Source organism: Catharus ustulatus, chromosome 7 (assembly GCF_009819885.2).
Source record: "Catharus ustulatus isolate bCatUst1 chromosome 7, bCatUst1.pri.v2, whole genome shotgun sequence".
Taxonomy (NCBI): Eukaryota; Metazoa; Chordata; class Aves; order Passeriformes; family Turdidae; genus Catharus; species Catharus ustulatus.
Window position 1 is genome coordinate 15611676 of NC_046227.1, and position 25792 is coordinate 15637467.

Genomic DNA, 25792 nt, shown 5'->3' on the forward strand with positions numbered 1-25792 from the left:
TAATACTTAAAATAATATGTGTTTTAAAGTGTTTACTTCAAAATACTGTCAAAAGCTTTAAATCTGCCTACAGCAAAATAGATCATTTTTTGTAGGCATGTTTTTGGCTTTGAAAATAAAAAAGAGCTAAGTAATAGCTTGAATTTTTAATTTTGCTTGGATTTTACTTAAAATATTTCTAAGATACAAATTAGTTTAAAAGTACATTTTCTCCATCCAGATTGTGTTCCTGTGTAATTGCTAATATAAAAAGTAAATATCTTCTATATTGTTTAACCTGTTGCACTTTTTTTCTCAGAAAAACCCAGCCCACCAGAAAAACTAGGAGTAACAAATGTCACAAAGGACAGTGTTTCTCTTTCATGGCTAAAACCAGAACATGATGGTGGAAGCAGAATTGTTAGCTACCTCCTTGAAGCTCTTGAGAAAGGACAGCAAAAATGGGTTAAGTGTGCAGTTGTAAAGACAACTCATCATGTTGTCCACGGCCTTAAGGAAAATGTCGACTATTTCTTCAGAGTGTCTGCAGAAAACCAAGCCGGTTTAAGTGATCCTAAGGAACTACTGCTCCCTGTTACAGTTAAAGAACAATTAGGTATGCTTCCAGACATGAGACAAAAGCCACATTCGATTGCATTCATATTTTAAAAGATGGAACATTATTTTAATGGTTTGGAAATGTTTTCTTTTTCAGAATCTCCCGAGATTGACATGAAGGGCTTCCCTCATAACACTGTATATGTTCGAGCAGGATCAAACCTAAAAGTTGAAATTCCAGTTTCTGGAAAACCAGTGCCAAAGGTGACATTGTCTAGAGATGGTGTTGCACTGAAACCTACCATAAGATTTCACACCGAAACCACTGCAGAAAGTCTCATCATTAACCTTAAAGAAAGTGTGGCTGCTGATGCTGGCAGATATGACATTACTGCTGCAAACTCAAGTGGCACCACAAAATCATTTGTTAATATTGTTGTGCTGGATAGACCCGGTCCTCCTGTTGGTCCTGTTGCCCTTAGCGATGTCACTGAAGAGAGTGTAACACTCCGATGGCAACCACCAGCTTATGATGGTGGAAGTCAGGTTACCAACTATATTGTACTGAAAAGAGAAACGAGTACTGCTGCTTGGTCTGAAGTGTCTGCCACTGTTGCTAGAACTGTTATCAAAGTTATGAGGCTCACAACAGGAGAAGAATACCAATTCCGCATCAAAGCTGAGAACCGCTTTGGCATCAGCGATCACATAGACTCGCAATGTGTGGTTGTCAAGCTTCCTTACAGTGAGTAACATGTTTCTCATGGTATACTTTGATATTTTGATGCTTTGATGTTGAAAGCATAATTTTGTTAACAATCAATTCTTTTAATACCATCAGCTACCCCAGGCCCTCCTTCTACACCATGGGTCACTAATGTTACCCGAGAGAGCATTACTGTCGGATGGCATGAACCAGTCACTAATGGTGGCAATGCTATCATTGGATATCACCTGGAAATGAAAGACAGGAATAGCATATTATGGCAGAAGGCTAACAAGACCCTTATTCGTACCACTCATTTCAAAGTCACCACAATCAGCGCTGGCCTTATCTATGAATTTAGAGTTTATGCAGAAAATGCAGCTGGCATTGGAAAAGCAAGTCGTCCTTCTGATCCAGTCCTTGCAATTGATGCTTGTGGTATGTATTCTGTATAAAATAATGAAGCCCAAACATTTTGTTTCCCCTGTGATAATCTGTTCTGTACAATAAGTCAATATTCAAAGCTGTTAATTAATGACAATACTTTTGTTTCCTTCTGCAGAACCACCAAGAAATGTTCGTGCCTCAGATATTTCCAAGACCTCTATTACTCTCTCCTGGCAGAAGCCAGCATTTGATGGTGGTAGCAAAGTCACTGGATATATTGTAGAAAAACGTGATCTTCCAGATGGCAGATGGACAAAAGCTAGCTTCACCAATGTTATTGAGACTCAGTTCACAGTATCTGGCCTGACACAGAATTCCAAGTATGAATTCCGGGTCTTTGCGAAGAATGCTGTTGGTTCCATTAGCAATCCCTCAGATGTTGTGGGTCCTATCACATGTGTTGATACATACGGTAAGTGTTTTGCAATGATACAATGGTATAATTTTGGTGTACTAGGACAATGGTTGTGTTGTTTTGTAGATCTGTGGCTAGTTACAGTGATTGATTCAAGACTCTGAGCATTTGCTCATGATTGCAAGGAACATCTTTGCCTGTATCTGTATTTCTGAAGTCTTCCAGTATCTTTATTCTCTGAGCAAAAGAAGTCTGCCCATGTTCCAAGGGGTTATATTTATACATGTAATTGTCTTTTCTTCGTAGGATTAGCTCTAATTTACTCTAGGTTTATGATTTAAGTTATATATGCTCTCTTTACTTTGATCTGTATTTATCAAATATCTTTAACTATTAGATTAAATAAAGTAGGTTAAATTTGGGGATTTTATTAAATACAGGGCTACAATAAACATGTTGTTAACTTATTCTTATTTTTTCTTAAGGTGCACCCGAAATCGATGTGCCACCAGAATATACAGAAGTGGTGAAATACAAAGCAGGAACTTCAGTTAAGCTAAAACTAGGCATCTCAGGCAAGCCTATACCCACAATTGAATGGTTCAAAAATGGCAATGAGGTACTAACCAGTGCACTAGTGTCTTTTGAAAACACAACAGAATTTGCTTCTATACTCATCAAGGATGCAAATCGACTCGACAGTGGCACCTATGAATTAAAATTGAAGAATGCCATGGGTTCAGCATCAGCCCACATTAGAGTACAGATACTCGGTATGTTTTGAGATTCAACTGTGTTTTACTATTAATCAATAATTCAGTAATGAGTACTTAACATTTTCTTTCTTCTGCCTTCCACAGACAAGCCAGGACCCCCAGGTGGACCTATACAGTTTAAGACAGTCACTGCTGAAAAGATTACAATAATGTGGGACCCACCAGCAGATGATGGTGGTGCACCTATAACACACTATGTTGTTGAAAAGCGGGAAACAAGTCGGGTTGTGTGGTCTTTAATTTCTGAAAAATTGGAGACATGCATCATAACCACAACAAAACTCATCAAAGGAAATGAATATGTGTTCCGTGTCCGTGGTGTGAACAAGTTTGGAATTGGTGATCCACTGGAATCTGAACCTGTTATAGCCAAAAATTCATTTGGTAAGAAATAAGTTCTATAAAAGAACTTACATGACTGAATTGTCTTGTGTACTGTTTGTTAGTAGTACTGATTTACCGACATATGATTTTTTACTCAGTTACACCTGGACCACCTAGTGTACCAGAAGTCACGAAGATAACCAAGAATTCTATGACTGTTGTCTGGAATAGGCCCACTGTTGATGGAGGCAGTGAAATATCAGGATATTTTCTGGAGAAACGTGACAAGAAGAGTCTGAGTTGGTTCAAGGTCTCTAAAGAAACCATTCGGGACACCAGACAGAAAGTAACAGGTCTGACTGAAAACAGCGAATATCATTTCCGAGTTTGTGCTGTCAATGCAGCTGGACCAGGTCCATTTTCTGAGGCTTCTGACTTCTACAAAGCTGCAGATCCTATTGGTAAGATTCAATGTCTATTTCTTCCAATAGGTTAGAAATTAATGGAAAATGTGCTGTTAGGGTGAGATTGTACCAAAGTCATTGAGGGCAGATTTTCTTCCTCTTTACAATTAATTGGACTCTGGTGTTTTTTTTTCCCCCATAAACTATCATTCACAGATAAGCCAGGCACACCAACAAAGCTGAAAGTTGTGGATACAACCAAGACATCTGTTACTCTTGGCTGGATTAAACCTGCTTATGATGGAGGAAGTCCAATTACCCACTACGTGGTGGAGAAGAGGGAAGGTGAAGAGCAAGAATGGACTGTAGTCAGCACCAAGGGAGAAGTGAGAACAACTGAATATGTTGTATCCCACCTACAGCCAAGTGTTAATTATTATTTCCGTGTATCTGCTATGAATTGTGCTGGACAAGGAGAGCCAATTGAAATGACGGAACCTGTTCAAGCTAAAGATATTCTTGGTAGTGTATTTCTTTGTGATTTATCATTTTTCCGTGTGGATTTTTGTTTTTCAAACCATTTCTTATTTTACATTCCAAGTATGCATTACTAATTTTTTATTTATTTCTACAGTGGCACCAGAGATTGATCTGGATGTAGCTCTTCGGACATCTATTGTTGCTAAAGCAGGTGAAGATGTGGAAATAATGATTCCATTCAAGGGGAGACCTCCTCCAACAGTCACATGGAGAAAGGGTGACAAGAATCTTGGGACTGATGAAAGATACATCATCCAAAACACAGAATCATCTACACTACTTGTTATTCCTCAAGTTACACGCAATGATACAGGAAAATATGTTCTTACAATTGAAAATGGAGTTGGAGAAGCAAAATCATCATTTGTGAATGTAAAAGTACTTGACACACCTTCTGCATGCCAGAAGCTGCAACTCAAGCATGTTTCTCGTGGCACAGTTACACTGGTATGGGAGCCACCTCTCATCAATGGTGGTTCTGAAATTACGAATTATGTTGTTGAGAAAAGAGATGCTACAAAGAGGGCCTGGTCAACGGTTACAACAAAGTGCTCTCATACCACCTTCAAACTGACTAACTTGTCAGAAAAGACTGCATTCTTTTTCCGTGTTCTTGCTGAAAATGAAATTGGACTAGGTGAACCTTGTGAGACATCTGAGCCAGTGAAAGCTGCAGACGTACCTGGACCTGTAAAAGACCTAGCCATGAAAGACTCTACAAAGAGTTCTGTGAAACTGCAGTGGAGCAAACCTGACTATGACGGTGGTAGCATTATATCAGACTATGTTATTGAAAAGAAACTTCAGGATGAGAAAGAATGGACATACGCAGGCACAAGCAAGAGCTGTGAATTTGTAGCTGACAAACTTAAAGAGCTTTCTGTCATGGAATTCAGAGTCTTTGCTAAAAACGAAAAAGGCATGAGTGACTCTGTTACTGTTGGACCCATTACAGTGAAAGAACTTATAATAACCCCTGAGGCTGACCTTTCTGATGTTCCTGGAGGTCAGATTGCAGTAAGAATTGGACATAATCTGCACGTTGAACTGCCCTATAAAGGCAAACCTAATCCATCAATGAGCTGGCTCAAGGACAACCTCCCTCTTAAAGAAACAGAACATCTTCGTTTCAAGAAAACTGAAAACAAGATAAGTTTAAGTATCAAGAATGTGAAAAAGGAGCATGGTGGCAAATACACTTTAATTCTTGATAACGTAGTCTGCAGAAAGTCATTCACAATCACTGTAATCACTCTTGGTCCTCCATCTAAGCCAAAAGCACCTTTAAGAATAGATGAAATCAAAGCAGATAGTGTAGTTTTGTCATGGGAAGCTCCTGATGATGACGGGGGAGGAGAAATTACTGGCTACAGCATTGAGAAGAGAGAAACATCACAAATGAACTGGAAGCTGGTGTGTTCAAGTGCTGCAAGAACAACCTTCAAAGTACCAAACCTTGTTAAAGATACTGAATACCAGTTCAGAGTTCGCGCAGAAAACAGATACGGAGTGAGCCCACCTCTTGTGTCAGCAGACGTTGTGGCAAAGCACCAGTTTAAACCACCAGGTGCCCCAGGCAAGCCTGTTGTATACAACGTAACTGCTGATGGAATGACCATCTCATGGGATGCTCCCGTTTACGATGGTGGTTCAGAGATTATGGGATACCATGTTGAAAAGAAAGAAAGAAACAGTATTTTGTGGCAGAAGGTTAATGTTGCATTAATATCTAACAGAGAATACAGGATTACTGGACTGCTTGAGGGCCTGGATTACCAGTTCCAAGTATATGCTGAAAACGCTGCAGGTCTAAGCCGAGCTAGCGAGCCAAGCAAATTTACTTTGGCAGTCTCTCCAGTGGGTAAGTGAAGGATTAATCATTCATCCAAAAAAATTCTGTTCACATAGATTATTGTGAGCAGTAATAAAAATAAATCTTCATTATTTTCCTTTCAGACCCACCTGGTACTCCTGATTACATTGATGTCACTAGGGAAACAATCACCCTGAAATGGAACCCCCCTCTGCGTGATGGAGGCAGTAAGATTGTGGCTTACAGCATTGAGAAGCGGCAAGGAAGCGCAGACCGCTGGCTCAGGTGTAACTTTACTGATGTCAGTGAGTGCCAATACACAGTGACAGGGCTGAGTCCAGGTGACCGATATGAATTCAGAGTGCTTGCTAGAAATGCTGTTGGTACAATCAGCCCACCTTCACAGTCTTCAGGCTATATCATGACCAGAGATGAAAATGGTAAGAACTTTTTCTTAATATGCTTGGTTATTGAAGCCACATAGACTTTCTGGCTTCACTGATGGGAAGTGGGAAGTCAAGGGGCAAAGAACTTGTGACTGAGGTTCTCCCAGTCAATTCAGGACATTTGTGTTCATACTCCAAGATGGAAAGGTCTAAATTAAAGACCCAAATCTGCAGATATACATAATCAATTGCTGAAAAGCATGGCACTCTACATTTCTCTTGGATAAGCAGTAGTGGCAAAGTTGGAAAGAAAGCATGGACTGTAATATTCTGATGCACTGAATAATTTCAAAATTAAAATGTGCCTCAGGTCTCTTGGCCTGAGCTTAACAGCACATTTTAACAATGCCTTTCACCTATATATATATGCACATATATGTATGGTGCATTTATGGATGCTTACAGGAAAAATAAGTTTATCATTCATATAATAACTGCTATTTAGAGAATGCCTTTTTGTAAGTGAAATAATTTTATATATCACAGACTATTATAATTAGTGCATTTACAAAAGTATCAGAAAAACGTTTATCTATATGGAAATTTATTTATATTTTCCTTTTTCAGTTGCTCCAACAATTGAATTTGGTGCTGAACACTTTGAAGGCCTTACTGTTAAAGCTGGAGAGAGCATTAGACTTAAAGCTCTAATCAAAGGACGTCCAGTACCTAAAGTAACATGGTTTAAGGACGGTAAAGAGATTGATAAAATGATGAATATAGAAATAACTACAGCTATTGGACATAGTACAATCTTCATTAGAGATGCTCTCCGGGAACATCGTGGAGTGTACACAGTAGAAGCCAAAAATGCATCAGGCACTAAACGAGAAGATATTACCATTAGAGTACAAGGTACTGCACCAAGCACTTTCAGCATGCTTTTTAAAAAATAGTATTTTATTCTAAGTGCCAGCAAATTATAACTTTGAACCTTTAAAATTGCAGACACACCAGGGAAAGTTGGTGGACCAATACGATTCACAAACATCACCGGAGAAAAAGTCACATTGTGGTGGGAACCTCCAGCTAATGATGGCTGTGCTTCTGTTTCTCACTACATAATTGAAAAACGTGAAACCAGCAGGATTGCTTGGGCATTAGTTGAAGATAAATGTGAAGCTTGCAGCTATACAGCACTTAAATTAATTAAAGGCAATGAGTATCAGTTCCGTGTCTCAGCGGTGAACAAATTTGGAGTTGGCAGACCATTGGAGTCTGATCCAGTTATCGCACAAATACCTTACAGTAAGTTTCCACCTCATTCTGCACAAATATCCATGGAGTTACCATCTTATCTTTCTAATGACATTTTTCCTTTTTTTAGCTCTCCCTGACGCACCAGGAACTCCAGAGCCTACCAATGTAACAGGAGACAGCATCACACTCACATGGGCAAGACCAGAGTCAGATGGTGGCAGCGAGATAAATGAGTACATTCTGGAAAGGAGAGAAAAGAAGAGCATGCGCTGGGTTAAAGTATCCAGTAAGAGGCCGATTACTGAGAACAGATTCAGAGTAACTGGCCTTATTGAAGGCAACGAGTATGAGTTCCATGTCATGGCTGAAAACGCTGCAGGAGTTGGACCTCCAAGTGACGTTTCAAAGCTGATTAAATGCAGAGAACCAGTCAGCCCACCAAGTGCTCCTAATGTTGTAAAGGTGACAGACACATCAAAGACTAGTGTAAGCTTAGAGTGGACAAAGCCAGTTTTTGATGGAGGCATGGAAATAATTGGGTACATCATTGAGATGTGCAAAGCTGATCTTGAAGCATGGCAGAAGGTCAATGCAGAGACTGTTATTGCTACTAAATATACTGTTGTTGATTTGGAGGCAGGAGAACACTATAAATTCAGAGTTAGTGCTGTCAATGGTGCTGGCAGAGGAGAAAGTTGTGAAATTTCTGCTTCAGTCCAAACCGTGGACAGGCTTTCTGCGCCTGAAATTGATATTGATGCAAACTTCAAGCAGACTCATATTGTAAGAGCAGGTGCAAGCATTCGTCTATTTATTGCCTTTTCTGGAAGGCCAGTTCCTACTGCAGTCTGGTCTAAAGCAGATGCTAATCTTAGTTTGCGTGCTGACATTCAAACAACTGATTCCTTCAGCACACTGACTGTAGAGGAATGCAATAGAAATGATGCTGGCAAATACGTCTTTACTGTGGAAAACAACAGTGGAAGCAAGTCTATTACATTTACTGTCAAGGTTTTGGACACACCTGGTCCACCAGGTCCTATTACATTTAAAGATGTGACTCGAACATCTATTACTTTAATGTGGGATGCTCCTGTTCTGGATGGAGGTTCTCGTATCCACCACTACGTCGTGGAAAAACGTGAAGCAAGTCGTCGTAGCTGGCAAGTAGTGAGTTCAAAATGCACTCGACAAATCTTTAAGGTCACAGATCTAGCAGAAGGTATGCCATATTACTACCGAGTATCAGCCGAAAATGAATATGGTGTAGGTGAACCCTGTGAATTAACAGAACCAGTTGTGGCCACAGAAGAACCTGCTCCACCTAAGAGACTAGATATTGTTGATACAACCAAATCTTCTGTAGTTTTAGCTTGGCTTAAACCTGATCATGATGGTGGTAGCCGTATTACTGGATACCTTCTTGAAATGAGACAAAAAGGATCTGACTCCTGGACTGGAGCTGGACAAACCAAGCAACTTACTTTCACCGTTGAAGGCCTTGTGGAGAACACAGAATATGAGTTCCGGGTCAAGGCGAGGAATAATGCTGGCTACAGTGAGCCAAGAGAAGCTTTCTCTTCTGTTATTGTTAAGGAGCCACAAATTGAACCAACAGCCGATCTCAGTGACATAAGCAGACAGCTTATAACATGCAAGGCTGGAAGCACCTTTACTATTGATATACCAATCAGTGGGCGTCCAGCTCCTAAAGTGACATGGAAACTTGAGGAGATGAGGCTGAAGGAAACTGAGAGAGTGACCATCAAGACAACAAAAGACCGAACCACGCTGACTGTAAAAGACAGTATGAGAGGTGACTCTGGTAAATACTACCTTACACTTGAGAACACTGCTGGTGTGAAAACATTTACTGTCACAGTGGTAGTCATAGGAAGGCCAGGTCCTGTCACTGGCCCAATTGAAATATCATCTGTATCTGCTGAGTCCTGCGTGTTGACTTGGAAAGAACCTGAAGATGACGGTGGCAGTGACATTACAAACTACATTGTAGAGAAACGTGAATCTGGCACAACAGCATGGCAGCTGGTGAATTCCAGTGTGAAACGCACACAGATCAAAGTCGGTCATCTCACAAAATATCAAGAATACAGTTTCCGAGTAAGCTCAGAAAATAGATTTGGTGTCAGCAAGCCAGTTGAATCAAAAACAGTAGTTGCTGAGCATCCATTTGGTAAGTGGAATGCTTTTCAAATTTTGTTCTTTTCTTCTGACCGAGGTATTTATGATTACCTAACATTTTCCTCCCCACCTTTTCCGTGTTTAGTCCCACCAAGCCCACCTTCAAGGCCAGAAGTCTATTCTGTGTCTGCAAGTGCCATGGCTATTCGCTGGGAGGAGCCCTATCATGATGGTGGCAGCAAAGTCATTGGATATTGGGTGGAAAAGAAGGAGCGTAACACCATCCTTTGGGTGAAGGAGAACAAAGTACCCTGCAGTGACTGTGACTATAAAGTCACGGGGTTGGTGGAAGGCCTAGAATATCAATTCAGAACCTATGCTCTAAATGCTGCAGGTGTTAGCAAAGCTAGTGAAGCTTCCAGACCTGTAGTGGCTCAAAATCCAGTTGGTAAGTATTGCTTCTAGAGTTACATTGTTACTTAAGCTTAAAAAGGACTGCATTTCTCATTTTTAATGCTTTGTTCCTCCAGATCCACCAGGAAGACCTGAAGTAACAGATGTCACCAGATCTACAGTGTCACTGAGCTGGTCACCTCCACTTTATGATGGTGGAAGTAAAATAGTTGGATATATTGTTGAGCGCAAACCATATAACGAATCTGGTGATGGACGTTGGCTGAAATGCAATTATACCATTGTCTCAGAAAACTCTTTTACTGTGACAGCTCTTAGTGAAGATGAAGCCTATGAATTCCGTGTACTGGCAAAGAATGCTGCTGGCGTGATTAGCAAAGGGTCTGAATCAACCGGTGCTGTCATTTGCAAAGACGAATACAGTAAGGAATATTTACTTGGAACAATTAAAACATAATGTTCTATTTTTAGCACTGTCATGTAATTTTTTTTTCAAATCTCTTTTTCCAGCGCCACCAAAGGCTGAACTTGATGCCAGACTGCAGGGAGAAGTTGTGAGCATTAGGGCTGGATCAGATCTTGTTCTTGATGCAGCCGTTGGTGGAAAACCAGAGCCAAAAGTCTTCTGGTCCAAAGGTGACAGGGAACTGGAGCTATGTGAAAAGATATCTCTACAATACACCAGCAAACGAGCTATTGCAATTATCAAGTTCTGTGACAGAAGTGATAGTGGAAAATATACCCTGACAGTTAAAAATGCCAGTGGGATGAAACAAATTTCTGTTCTTGTCAAAGTGCTTGGTATGTATCCCATGATTGATATTAATACTTAGTATACTGAAAAAAACCTGCATTCTTTTAAATAAGAACGAGATGCTTTTCCTTAGCCACTAATAACAATACTTATTTTAATTCCTACACAGATTCACCGGGTCCCTGTGCAGGCAAAATCACAGTTAGCAGAGTAACAGAAGAGAAATGTACTCTGGCATGGAACATTCCTGAGGAAGATGGAGGTGCCGAAATCACTCACTATATTGTAGAAAGGCGTGAAACCAGCAGACTTCACTGGGTTATTGTTGAGGCTGAATGCCAGACTTTATCAACTGTGGTAACAAAACTTATTAAAAATAATGAATACATTTTCCGTGTGAGAGGTGTCAACAAATATGGACCAGGTGTTCCACTTGAATCAGAACCTGTGATTGCCAGGAATGCTTTCAGTAAGTGTTACTGCCTTGCATTCTGCATAAGAATTTGTGGAATAATTCTCATGGATAAACAATGTGTTGAACAATCTTTTTTTTCCCCCCACCTTTTTCAAAAATAGCTATTCCATCACAGCCTGGTGCTCCTGAAGAAGTGACAGTTGGAAAGGAACATATCATTATTCAGTGGTCAAAACCAGAATCAGATGGGGGCAGTGAAATTAAAGACTATCTTGTGGACAAACGTGAAAGGAAAAGTCTGCGCTGGACACGAGTAAATAGAGATTTTACCATTTATGACACCAGACTGAAAGTCACTGGTCTTATGGAAGGGAGCCAGTACCAATTCCGTGTCACTGCGGTGAACGCTGCTGGAAACAGTGAACCTAGTGAAGCATCACAATACATGTTATGTAAAGAACCATCATGTAAGTTTCTATATATAAAACATATTTTAATACGCATTTATAATAATGGAGCAAAAACTCACATTGACCCCTTAACTAAGAAAGCCATAACCACTCATAAACTCACTCAGCTAGATAGTATTGGAATAAATTTAAAACGGTTATACTTCATCTTAAATGCATTTCCCAAAATTAGTTGTTTGGAAATTGGTTTTGAATGCAAAATGTTTTCTGTACAATATAAAATGCATTTTCTTCTTTTTTAAAGACACTCCTGCATCACCTTCAGTTCCAAGAGTTGTGGATACTACAATGCACAGCATAAGTTTAGCATGGTCAAAACCCACATATGATGGTGGTGCTGACCTCTTAGGCTATGTTCTTGAAATGAAAGAAGAAGGTAGTGAACAGTGGTATCGAGCACATACAACTGCCACTCTGAGGAATGCTGAGTTCACCGTGACTGGTCTTAAGACAAACCAGAAATATCAATTCCGAGTTGCTGCAACAAATGTGAACGGTATGAGTGAATTTAGCGAATCATCAGCAGAAATAGAACCTGTGGAAAGAATAGGTAATTTGAAAACCTAATGTATATTTTAAGGAAACTATATTTTCCTTGAGGACTCCTCTGAGATTAACTAATTCCGTGTTTCTTATGCCCTTCATCAGAAACACCTGAACTTGAGCTTGCTGATGATCTGAAGAAAACAGTTACAGTCAGAGCTGGTGGTTCCCTGCGCCTGATGGTCTCTGTATCTGGCAGACCTACTCCTGTAATCACATGGAGCAAGCAGGGTGTTGACCTTGCAAGTCGAGGTATTATTGATACTACAGACAGCTACACTCTGCTTATTGTGGATAAAGTTAATCGGTATGACGCTGGAAAATACGTCATTGAGGCTGAAAATCAATCAGGAAAAAAATCTGCGACTATTTCTGTGAAAGTGTATGGTAAGTACTGCTGCAATTGTATGTGAGCATTACACCACTCCACACGCTCATTGCTCAGAAATAAGTCATTAATTTCCAAAGGAATTTTGCATTTTGAATAACATGAGAATGCTTGAGAATTCGGAGAAACAATCTAATCCAAAAGGAAATATATACTTTCTGGAGCTGTGCTAGTTTATAAATCAAATCCCTACATGTTTATTTATGCAAAAGTAGCCATTGACTGTAAAATGAAAGGATCCAAAAGGGGAACAAAATTTTTTTTGTTTGTTTGTTTTAGATACACCTGGCCCGCCACCTGCAGTGAGAGTTAAGGAAGTATCAAAAGATTCTGTGACACTTACTTGGGACATCCCAGTCATTGATGGTGGAGCCCCAGTCAACAATTACATAATTGAGAAACGTGAAGCTTCCATGAGAGCTTACAAGACTGTCACTACCAAATGCAGCAAGACATTTTACAGAGTTTCTGGACTTCTGGAAGGAGCTCTGTATTATTTCAGAGTACTACCAGAAAATATTTATGGCATTGGTGAAGGCTGTGAAACATCTGATGCAGTACTGGTATCTGATGTCCCCATGGTACCACAGAAACTTGAAGTGATTGACACCACTAAATCAACTGTTACCCTTGCTTGGGACAAACCACTGCATGATGGTGGCAGCAGATTGACTGGCTATGTCATTGAGGCCAGCAAAGCTGGAACAGAAAGATGGATGAAGGTAGTGACATTGAAGCCTAATGTCTACGAACATACCATTATCTCTCTCAATGAAGGTGAACAGTACTTGTTCAGGGTCAGAGCACAGAATCAGAAGGGCGTGTCGGAACCACGAGAGATTGTCACAGCAGTGACTGTTCAAGACCGAAAAGGTAGGTGTCGTGAATTGTATTGAAAACAATAGGGGCGAGCTTACACCAAATTAATGTGATAGTTATAAAACAGGTATTTGAAATATTATTTGCTTTCCTTAGTTCTACCAACAATTGACTTTGCTGGAATACCTCAGAAGACAATCCACGTACCTACTGGCAAGCCCATTGAATTAGCCATTCCAATTGAAGGACGACCACCTCCAACTGCATCTTGGTTCTTTGCTGGTTCTAAACTAAAAGAATCAGAACGCATCAAAACGGAGACTACTGCCAAAATGGCCAAATTAACTGTGCGTGAGACCACCATACATGACACTGGGGAGTATACACTTGAACTGAAGAACACAACTGGAACAGTTACTGATACATTAAAGGTTATAATCCTTGGTAAGGCTTCATCAAAATAATTGTCCATGACCTTCCTCCATTTCAACTTTTACTTGAGAAATATGATTCTACCTTTACACCAGTTTTCTAAATGCCTTTTCTTTTTTTTTTTCTTTTGCCCCCAGACAAGCCGGGACCACCTGTTGGACCTATCAGAATTGATGAAGTTGATGCAAATTACGTAACCATCTCTTGGGAGCCTCCTGAGCTGGATGGTGGAGCTGCCCTTAGTGGCTATGTGGTAGAACAGCGTGATGCTCACCGTCCTGGATGGCTGCCAGTTTCAGAGTCAGTAACCAGGACAACATTCAAGTTCACCAGACTTGTTGAAGGTGCAGAATATGTGTTCCGTGTAGCTGCTACAAACCGCTTTGGAATTGGATCTTACCTGCAGTCTGAAATTATAGAATGCAAGAGCAGAATCCGTAAGTTTGAATTTTTGTTCGTTCTCTACCTTCAAAATTAAAAATATATATTTAAATGGGCTTATATATCCACACATATACTAGAATTTTCTAGATGTTGCTGCTTGCTTTTGTCAGATAAAATTGTACATTATGATGCACAGTAATCTTGTTATTTTCCAGAGGAAAAATGCCATCCATAAATCTGTATAAGTATTATAGATGCACTGTACAGAATGTGGATGATAAACTTGGATTTTCTGCTCAGGTCTACCATCAGTCTTGAAAAATTGCTTTACCCCATTACAAAACCAGAAGTTTTTCACTGGCCTTATTTGTAAATTACTTAGATACCTGCTAATAAAAGAGTTTGATAAGATATTGATGTTACATTGTTATTCACAATACATGACATGCTACTAGAATGTAAAGTCATCTGACAATTTCTTCACTAATTCCATGTCATGTTTTTACAGGTATTCCTGGTCCTCCAGGCACTCCAGAAGTGTTTGATATCTCTCGAGATGGCATGACATTGACTTGGTATCCTCCAGAAGATGATGGTGACTCACAGATTACTGGTTATATTGTGGAACGCAAAGAAGTTCGAGCAGATAGGTGGATTCGTGTAAATAAGGTTCCAGTCACCATGACTCGTTACCGTTCCACTGGGCTGGTTGAAGGATTAGAATATGAACACCGGGTCACAGCAATCAATGCCAGAGGCACTGGGAAACCCAGCCGTCCTTCCAAGTCTGCTGTTGCCAGAGATCCAATTGGTAAGTAATTTCCTACAAAGATTAAACACATTATGGTAGAAGGGAATGACGTTATGGTAGAATTAATTCTAATTTGGAAATTTTTCTGGGTGTATTAACAAATGAGATTCTGACTGGAGAAAATAAAGACGATATTACTGAAAATCTTTAATTCAAAGTTTTCCTTTTTAAATTCACTATAGACTTATTATAAGTTGCAAGTTAGCATTTAATCTTTCAAATAGTCCTAAAAACAAATCACACCTGCCTATCTGATTTTCTCTCCCAGCTCCTCCAGGTAAACCTCAGAATCCAAGAGTCACTGATACTACAAGAACATCTGTCTCCCTGGCTTGGAGTCCACCAGAAGATGAAGGTGGTTCTAAAGTAACTGGCTACTTAATTGAGATGCAGAAGGTTGATCAAATTGAATGGACCAAATGCAATACTACGCCAACCAAGATTCGGGAATACACCTTGACACACCTTCCCCAGGGTGCAGAGTACAGATTCCGAGTGCTAGCCTGTAATGCTGGTGGGCCAGGAGAACCTGCTGAAGTGCCAGGAACAGTCAAAATAACAGAAATGCTTGGTAAGACATTTCAAGACTTAGGTCTTGTTGAAAGCTGTCCTAAAAAAATTTTTGCCTAAAGCAGGTATGACATCATCTGTAGAAGGACATAGCATGACATGTTATTTTTGTTTACAGAATATCCTGACTATGAACTTGATGAAAAATACCAAGAAGGTCTCATGGTGAGACAGGGAGGAGTAATCAGGCTTACAATACCCATTAAGGGTAAGCCCATCCCAGTATGCAAATGGACAAAAGAAGGACAAGACATCAGCAAGAGGGCCATGATTGCAACTTCTGAGACCCACACAGAACTTGTCATCAAAGATGCAGAAAGAGAAGATTCAGGCACCTATGACTTGGTACTTGAAAACAAGTGCGGCAAGAAAGCTGTGTACATTAAAGTCAGAGTGATTGGCATTCCAAACCCACCAGAAGGACCACTTGAGTATGATGATATACAAGCTCGTTCTGTCAGAGTAAGCTGGAGACCTCCTACAGATGATGGTGGTGCAGATATCCTGGGTTATATTGTTGAGAGAAGAGAAGTACCAAAGACTGCCTGGTACACTGTTGACTCTAGAGTGAAAGGGACATCACTAGTGGTGAAAGGACTCAAAGAAAATGTAGAATATCACTTCCGTGTTTCTGCTGAAAATCATTTCGGTATTAGTAAATCTCTCAAATCTGAAGAACCAGCAGTACCAAAGACACCGCTAAGTAAGTTTTGTTTTAGAGTAAAAAAAATAAATTAATGACTACATACATGATCTAAAAGTGCAACAATATATGCAGAAATTTTAATGTTATGTGACTGTTATTTCTACTTTCTCTATTATTATAATTATTAACAGATCCGCCAGAGCCTCCAAACAACCCACCTGAAGTGCTTGATGTTACAAAGAGCTCTGTCAACTTGTCCTGGTCCAGACCTAAAGATGATGGTGGTTCTCGCGTAACGGGCTACTATATTGAACGTAAAGAGACATCTACAGAAAAATGGGTCCGGCACAACAAGACACAGATTACCACTACCATGTACACAGTCACAGGACTTGTTCCAGATGCTGAATATCAATTCCGTGTCATTGCTCAAAATGACATTGGTGAAAGTGAAGCAAGTCCTGCTTCTGAACCAGTTGTATGCAAGGATCCCTTCGGTAAGATAATGTCCACATTAACAGATCTTTTGAAGAGCAGCTTAATGAAATTTAGAGAAAAATCAATTTTCTGTATTTATTTTAATTTTCAGACAAACCAAGCCAACCTGGAGAAATTGAGATCACTTCTATATTTAAGGACAGCATTACATTAGAATGGGAACGACCTGAAAGTGACGGTGGCAAAGAGATCCTTGGCTATTGGGTTGAATATCGCCAGTCTGGAGAAAGCACCTGGAAAAAATGCAATAAAGAACGCATCAAGGACAGGCAGTTTACAGTAGGAGGTTTACTAGAGGCCACAGAATATGAGTTCCGTGTTTTTGCAGAAAATCAGACTGGTCTGAGCAGACCTCGAAGGACCGCTATGGCAGTGAAAACTAAATTAACATGTAAGCAAAAATACATTGTCATATTTTCTGTGATATTGTTGTAATTTGCTACGTCATAAGCCATTTAACACACTGTCTATTTGTTTTATTTGATATTTGCTAACATGACTATACCAAAGGACAGTCTTTCAAGTATGAGAGGATCAAGTACAAAAGAAAATTAATTTCCAGTAATATAGTAATAGAGGAAAATTTCACAGTAATCATCATTATTTTTTTCTTATTCTCTTCGTCGCAGCTGGAGAAGCGCCTGCCATTAAAAAAGAAATGCAAGATGTTACAACTAAACTGGGTGAGGCAGCTCAGCTGACATGCCAGATTGTTGGGAGACCTTTGCCTGATATTAAATGGTACCGCTTCGGCAAAGAGCTGGTACAAAGCAGAAAATACAAAATGTCATCTGATGGACGCAATCATACACTGACAGTAATGACAGATGAACAGGAGGATGAAGGTCTCTACACTTGTATGGCTACCAATGATGTCGGAGAAATTGAAACTAGTGGCAAGCTACTATTGCAGGCTCCTCCTCAGTTCCACCCTGGCTTCCCACTGAAAGAGAAATACTATGCAAGTGCTGGTGGCACTCTCCGCCTTCATGTTGTGTATATTGGCCGGCCAGTACCAGCAATAACTTGGTTCCATGGCAACAAACCTTTGAGAGGATCAGAAACTGTTACTATTGAGAACACAGAACAGTATACTCACCTTGCTATTAAGAATGTCCAGCACAAGACTCATGCTGGGAAGTACAAAGTACAACTCAGTAACACATTTGGAACAGTTGACACTGTACTCAATGTGGAAATACAAGGTAATTAATTTTCTTTTCAGTATTTTTGTGGAATATTTTCTCAAATATTGACTGGAAAAAGAAATTAAACTTTTGTGCTTTTTCTTGTACAGATAAACCAGATAAACCAGAAGGGCCCATTGTTATAGAGTCTATATTGAAGAACTCTGTGGTGATAAGCTGGAAACCGCCAGCGGATGATGGAGGTGTTATGATAACCAATTACATCATAGAGAAACGTGAAGCCAAAGAAGGAGCAGAATGGCAACTTGTATCTTCAAGTATTTCAGGCACAACCTGTAGAATTGTTAACCTAACTGAAAATGCAGGCTATTATTTCCGTGTTTCTGCTCAGAATATGTACGGCATCAGTGAAGCACTGGAGGTCTCATCAGTAGTTTTTATAAAGCCTCCGTTTGGTAAGTAGAGCCCAAAATATCAATGTCTGTATGCCCCCATGTTTTTGTTTAACCCCAGCCAGTAGCTCAGCCCCATGCAGCTCTTCACTCACTGCCCCACCAGTGGGACTGGGGACAGAATCAGCAGGGTAAATGCTGGAAAACTCCTGAGTTAAGGACAGTTTCATAAAAAAGCAAATGCTGTGTGCACCAGCAATGCAAAACAAGGAATTAATTCCCTGCTTCCCGTGGGCAGGCAGGTGTTCCACCACCTCCAGGAGAGCAGGGCCCCGATCACATATAACAGTGGCTTGGGAACACAAAGCCATCGCTTGAAATGTCCCACCCTGAGCATGGTGTCATATGTTCTGGAATATCCCTTTGGTCACTTGGGCTCCCCTGTCCTGGCTGTGTCTCCTCCCACCCTCCCATGCACCCTCATTTGCCTCACCAGTATGGCAGTACAAAAAGAAGAAATGGCCTTGGCTCTGTGTAAGCTCTGCTCAGCAATAATAAAAACATCTCTATATTATCAACCCAGTGTTCAGCATAATTCCAAAACACAATCCCATGTTAGCCATTTTGAAGAAAACTAACTACCCCAGTCAAAACCAGCATACCCTGTAATTAATTAGTAAGGCACGCTCACTTCAGTTTTTGAACTTTGTTATTCTTTACAGAAAAACCAGGACAGCCTGGCCAGCCAGTAGCAAGTGCTATCACAAAGGATTCTTGCGTTGTCTCATGGAAGCCACCTGCAAGTGATGGTGGTGCAAAGATTAGAACTTACTATCTTGAGAAGCGTGAGAAAAAACAAAACAAATGGATTTCTGTAACAACAGATGAAATTCGTGAAACAGTCTACTCTGTGAAAGATCTTATTGAAGGTCTTGAATATGAGTTCCGTGTCAAATGTGAAAATCTTGGCGGTGAAAGTGAGTGGAGTGAGGTATCCCAACCAGTCATTCCAAAATCTGATGTACCAATTAAAGCTCCACATTTCAAGGAAGAACTAAGGAATCTGAATGTGAAATTTCAAGCTAATGCCACATTTGTCTGCAAAGTCACTGGTCATCCTAAGCCAATTGTCAAGTGGTACAGACAGGGCAAAGAAATCATGCCAGATGGGGAAAAGATCAAGATACAGGAATTCAAGGGTGGATATTACCAGCTGGTCATCACAAATGTAACAGATGATGATGCCACGGTATATCAAGTTAGAGCTACCAACCAAGGAGGATCTGTGTCTGGCACTGCCTCTCTGGATGTTGAAGGTGAATGAAGGGTCTTGATAATCAAGACAAATTCTTTTTAATTTTGAATATTTAGACTATTGATACTCTTCTAGTGTGCTTTTGGTTATGTGTTTTTTCTTCTTCTTTCTATTCCAGTTCCTGCAAAGATTCATTTGCCCAAAAACTTAGAAGGCATGGGAGCTGTTCATGCCCTCCGAGGGGAAGTGGTGAGCATCAAGATTCCATTCAGTGGCAAGCCGCCCCCTGTGATCACATGGCAGAAGGGACAAGATCTCATCGATACTAATGGACACTACCAAGTCATTGTTACACGATCATTCACATCTCTTGTTTTCCCAAATGGTGTTGACAGAAAAGATGCAGGGTTTTACATTGTTTGTGCCAAAAACAGATTTGGAATTGATCAAAAAACAGTTGAATTAGATGTGGCTGATGTGCCTGATCCACCAAGAGGTCTGAAGGTAACTGATGTTTCAAGGGATTCAGTCAACTTAACCTGGAACGAACCAGCTACTGATGGTGGAAGCAGGATCATAAACTACATTATTGAAAAACGTGCCACAACAGCAGAGCGATGGATTCGTGTTGCACAAGCTCGTGACACACGATACACAGTGGTGAACCTGTTTGGCAAGACCACCTACCAGTTCCGTGTAATTGCAGAGAACAAGTTTGGCCAAAGTCAGCCTTCTGAACCTACTGATCCAATTGTAACCAAGGAAGATAAGACCAGAGTAATGAACTATGATGAAGAAGTTGATGAAACCAGAGAAATTACGGAAGCTAAAGCAGCTCACTATTCTACAAAGGAACTCTACGACAAATATATGATTGCAGAAGAGCTTGGACGTGGGCAGTTTGGCATTGCACACCGCTGTGTTGAGGCAGTTTCCAAAAAGACTTACCTGGCCAAGTTTGTCAAAGTAAAGGGTGCTGACCAAGTTTTGGTAAAGAAAGAAATTTCCATCCTAAACATTGCTAGGCACAAAAATATCCTGTATCTTCATGAATCATTTGAGAGCCTAGAAGAATTGGTCATGATCTTTGAATTCATTTCTGGAGTTGACATCTTTGAAAGAATCAGCACAGCTTCATTTGAACTTAATGAAAGAGAAATAGTAAGTTACGTACGCCAGGTCTGTGACGCACTAGAATTTTTACATCGTCATAGCATTGGACATTTTGATATTAAACCAGACAACATTATTTACTTGACAAGAAGAAGCTCTGTAATTAAAATTGTTGAATTTGGTCAAGCCAGACAGTTGAGGCCTGGAGATGGCTTTAGACTCCAATTCACTTCTCCTGAATATTATGCGCCTGAGGTACATCACCATGACTTGGTCAGCACAGCTACGGACATGTGGTCAGTTGGTGCTCTAACATACATACTTCTCAGTGGCCTTAACCCTTTCATTGCTGAAACAAACCAACAAGTTATTGAAAATATTCTAAATGCTGAATATAGCTTTGAGGATGAAGCATTCAAAGAGATAAGCATTGAAGCCATGGATTTCATTGATCGCCTACTAGTAAAGGAAAGAAAATCTCGGATGACAGCTGCTGAAGCGCTTAATCACGTGTGGCTAAAACAGCAGACAGAAAAGACCAGCACTAAATCCATTAAGACCTTGAGGCACAGGCGTTACTATCAAACTCTGGTAAAGAAAGAGTGGAACACAGTTGTGTCAGTAGCCCGCATTTCCTGTGGAGGGGCAATTAGATCCCAGAAAGGCATAACTGTGGCTAGAGTTAAAGTTGCCCCAATAGACATTGGGCCTATTGCTGGGCAGATAAAGCATAATGTTGCAGAAGAAGGAGGCCATGCCAAATATGTATGTACAATTGAAAACTATGATGAGTCCACACAAGTCACATGGTACTTTGGTATGAGACAATTAGAAAGCAATGAGAAATATGAAATCAAATATGAAGATGGTGTGGCAACCATGTATGTCAAAGATGTTTCTAAAGCAGATGATGGTACCTACAGATGCAAGGTAGTAAATGATTATGGTGAGGACAGCTCTTATGCAGAACTTTTTGTTAAAGGTGTGAGAGAAATTTCTGAGCACTACAGATGCAGAACTGTTAGAAAAGTGAAACGACGAGTTGATACTATGAGACTATTAGAGCATCCCCCAGAATTTACTCTGCCTTTGTTTAACCGCACTGCCTATGTCGGAGAAAATGTCAGGTTTGGAGTAACTATAACAGTTCACCCAGAACCTCGCTTAACATGGTACAAATCAGGCCAGAAAATCAAACCTGGGGATGATGATAGGAAGTATACTTTTGAATCAGACAAAGGTCTTTATCAACTTGTCATCAATAATGTCACTGAAGAGGATGATGCTGAATACAGTATTGTGGCACGCAATAAATACGGTGAAGACAGCTGCAAAGCTAAGCTGACTGTGATTCCACATCCACCTCCAGCAGATGCCACACTCAGGCCAATGTTTAAAAGACTGCTGGCAAATGCTGAATGTCAAGAAGGCCAAAATGTCAGTTTTGAGATCAGGGTATCTGGTGTGCCAAAACCAACACTGACATGGGAGAAAGATGGTCAACCTCTATCCTTTGGTCCCAACTTTGATATAATTCATGAAGGTTTAGATTATTATGCTTTGCATATCAGAGATACTTTACCAGAAGACAGTGGCTACTACAGAGTTACTGCTACAAACAGTGCTGGATCTACGAGCTGTCAGGCTTATCTAAAAGTCGAACGCTTGAAATATGTCAAGCGTGAGTACAAGACAGAAGAAGAGCGGGAGAAGCATGTACAAAGGCAAATTGACAAGACCTTACGAATGGCAGAAATTCTTTCTGGGGTTGAAGCAGTTCCACTGACACAAACTGCACAAGAGGCTCTCAGAGAAGCTGCTATCTTATATAAACCAGCTGTTAGCTCAAAGACTGTTAAAGGTGAATATGAAATTCAGAAAGAAGAAAAGAAGGAGAAGGAGGAAAGGCGACTTCGTATGCCATATGAGATCCCAGAGCCTCGCAAACATGTGCGCGCTGCTCTTGAGGAAGATCAGCTTATTAAACACTATGTGCCTCTGTCAGACATGAAGTGGTACAAGAGGCTGCGAGACCAGTATGAAATGCCAGGAAAACTTGAGAGGACTGTTCAGAAACGCCAGAAACGCATACGTCTTTCCAGGTGGGAGCAATTCTATGTGATGCCACTGCCACGCATTTCTGATCAGTACAAGCCTAAGTGGCGCATACCAAAGCTCACACAAGATGATCTTGAAATTGTAAGACCAGCACGTCGGCGTATCCCATCTCCAGAGTATGAATATCACTACAGACCAAGAAGGAGATCGCTTGGTGACTTGTCTGATGAGGAATTGCTCATGCCGATAGATGACTATTTAGCCATGAAGAGAACTGAAGAGGAAAGACTGCGCCTTGAAGAAGAGCTGGAGTTAGGCTTTTCTGCTTCCCCACCAAGCAGAAGCCCCCCACGCTTTGAACTGTCTGCCCTTCGATATTCTACTGCAGCAGCACAGGTCAGTTCAGAGGAAGAAAGAAAAAGAGAGCTGAGGTATTCAAGCTATCACATTCCAACTAAAGCTGAGACCAGTGCAAGCTATGCAGAACTTCGTCAGCGTCATGACAGGGCTGCCTACAGACCACCTAAACAAAAGCAAAGAATAATGGATGAGAGGGAGGATGAAGAATTGCTCCGGCCTGTTGGCACTGATCAGAGACTCTCTGAGTACAGGAGTGAGCTCAAATATATGGCAGAAGAAGAAAAGAGTAGACTCAGGAGAAGGAGGGAAAGAGAAATAACTGAGATCGCTTCAGAAGAAGAAGAAGAAATAGAAATGGTGCAATATGCTCACAGAGAATTCTCACCTCCCTCTAGATTATTAAGGAGAAGAAGATCCCTTTCTCCAACTTACATTGAGTTGATGCGTCCTGTATCTGAATTAATTCGACCTCGCTCACGACCTCCTGAAGAAAGTGAGAGAAGATCCCCAACACCAGAGAGAACTCGACCACGCTCGCCTAGCCCAGTCTCTAGTGAAAGATCTCTCTCCCGCTTTGAGAGGATGGCAAGATTCGATATATTTTCTAGATACGAGTCCATGAAATCTGCTCTGAAAACTCAAAAAACAATGGAAAGGAAATACGAAGTTCTGACTCAGCAGCCTTTCACCCTTGACCATGCTCCTCGCATAACCCTGAGGATGCGTTCACACCGGGTACCGTGTGGCCATAATACCAGGTTCATTCTAAATGTTCAATCAAAACCAACTGCTGAAGTGAAGTGGTACCACAACGGCATTGAGCTTCAAGAGAGCAGTAAGATACACTTTACGAATACCAGTGGTGTATTAACTCTGGAGATTCTCGACTGCCACATTGATGACAGTGGAACATACCGAGCTGTATGCACAAACTACAAAGGGGAATGCTCTGATTATGCAACGCTAGATGTTACTGGAGGAGATTACACTACATATTCTTCCCAGAGGAGAGATGAAGAAGTACCAAGGCCAATTTTACCTGACTTGACAAAAACAGAGGCATATGCAATCTCCTCATTTAAGAAAGCATCTGAAACAGAAGCAAGTTCCTCAGTAAGAGAGGTCAAATCAGAAGTGTCATCAACAAGAGAATCACTTTTATCCTATGAACACTATGCTGCTTCCGAAGAAAAAGTCACTGCAGCTGAGAAAAAGTCATTGGAAGAAAGGACTTCCCACAAAGCATTTAAAAGCACTCTGCCAGCAACAATCCTTACAAAGCCACGGTCAGTCACAGTTTCTGAAGGGGAGACTGCAAGATTTTCCTGCGATGTTGATGGTGAACCAGCACCAACAATAACATGGCTCCGTGCAGGTCAACCTATTGTTTCTTCGAGGCGCTTCCAAGTAACACGAACACAGTACAAGTCTACCTTGGAAATTTCTTCCGTCCAGACATCAGATGAAGGAAGTTACACTGTTGTGGTGGAAAACTCTGAAGGAAGACAGGAAGCCCATTTTACTTTGACCATTCAAAGAACAAAGATTCCTGAAAAAGCAATTACATCACCTCCAAGGATCAAATCTCCTGAGCCTCGTGTAAAGTCACCAGAGCCAGTTAAGTCTCCTAAACGAGTGAAATCTCCGGAACCCATCAGCAGTCCACCAAAAGCTAAGTCACCACCTGTAGAAAAAATGGTACCAACAGAGAAAGTACAATTACCAGCTGCTTCTCCACCAAAGATAAAACAGCATCTGAAAGTAGAAACTCTTGGAGATAAAGTAAAGTTATCCTGTGCAGTTGAAAGCAATGTTTTAAGTGTCAGAGAAGTGGCTTGGTATAAGGATGGCAAAAAACTGAAAGAAGACCATCATTTCAAGTTTCATTATTCAGCAGATGGCACTTATGAGCTCAAAATTCATGAGCTCATGGAATCTGATAAAGGAGAATACACCTGTGAAATTATTGGAGAAGGAGGTGTTTCAAAAACTAACTTCCAGTTTACTGGCCAAGTATTTAAAAATATCCATTCCCAGGTAAGAGCTGTATCTGAGTCTCATAAAACAGTTCAGAAAGAAGATGAGTTACTTATGGTTTCTACCCAGAAGAAATCAGTAGTGGCAACTGAAGAGAAATCTGCAGTTCAAGAAGTCATTAAAAAGTCAGTTGTTACAGAGGATGTCAAACAATTGAAAACAGAAATTACAGCTTCTTCAACTAAAATGACAATGTCTGAAGGGCAGAAAGTGACATTGAAAGCCAACATTCCTGGTGCCTCTGAAGTAAAATGGGTGCTGAATGGAATGGAGCTGAGAAATTCAGATGATTACAGATACGGTGTTTCTGGAAGTGATCACACGCTAACTATCAAAAAGGCCAGTAATAAGGATGAAGGTATACTCACCTGTGAGGGTAAGACTGATGAAGGCATTATTAAATGCCAGTTTGTTGTGACCCTTTCTAAGGAGCGCTCCAGTGAACCAGCATTCATCATGCAGCCGAAGTCTCAAAATGTCAATGAAGGACAAGATGTGTTGTTCACCTGTGAAGTTTCTGGGGAGCCTTCTCCTGAAGTTGAGTGGTTAAAGAATAATCAACCTGTAAGTAATCATTTAATATGTTTACTTGAAA

At 40.6% G+C, this 25792-nt stretch overlaps 1 protein-coding gene across 1 annotated transcript in view; it reads left to right on the top strand.

Annotated features, from left to right (window-relative positions):
- The window catches only part of TTN (titin), a 238200-nt gene that overhangs the window by 209593 nt on the left and 2815 nt on the right, over window positions 1–25792 (top strand). Inside the window, 32 exon segments of the mRNA XM_042779450.1 lie at window positions 299–595; window positions 695–1282; window positions 1379–1681; window positions 1806–2102; window positions 2531–2818; window positions 2906–3205; window positions 3304–3606; window positions 3766–4071; window positions 4184–5950; window positions 6046–6342; window positions 6916–7203; window positions 7297–7596; window positions 7676–9742; window positions 9836–10138; window positions 10221–10526; window positions 10615–10905; window positions 11028–11327; window positions 11435–11740; window positions 11988–12293; window positions 12392–12673; window positions 12954–13547; window positions 13650–13937; window positions 14063–14362; window positions 14818–15120; window positions 15389–15691; window positions 15809–16393; window positions 16528–16833; window positions 16926–17225; window positions 17464–18039; window positions 18132–18437; window positions 19097–19690; window positions 19808–25761. Coding sequence (XP_042635384.1) covers window positions 299–595; window positions 695–1282; window positions 1379–1681; window positions 1806–2102; window positions 2531–2818; window positions 2906–3205; window positions 3304–3606; window positions 3766–4071; window positions 4184–5950; window positions 6046–6342; window positions 6916–7203; window positions 7297–7596; window positions 7676–9742; window positions 9836–10138; window positions 10221–10526; window positions 10615–10905; window positions 11028–11327; window positions 11435–11740; window positions 11988–12293; window positions 12392–12673; window positions 12954–13547; window positions 13650–13937; window positions 14063–14362; window positions 14818–15120; window positions 15389–15691; window positions 15809–16393; window positions 16528–16833; window positions 16926–17225; window positions 17464–18039; window positions 18132–18437; window positions 19097–19690; window positions 19808–25761 — 19904 coding nt within the window.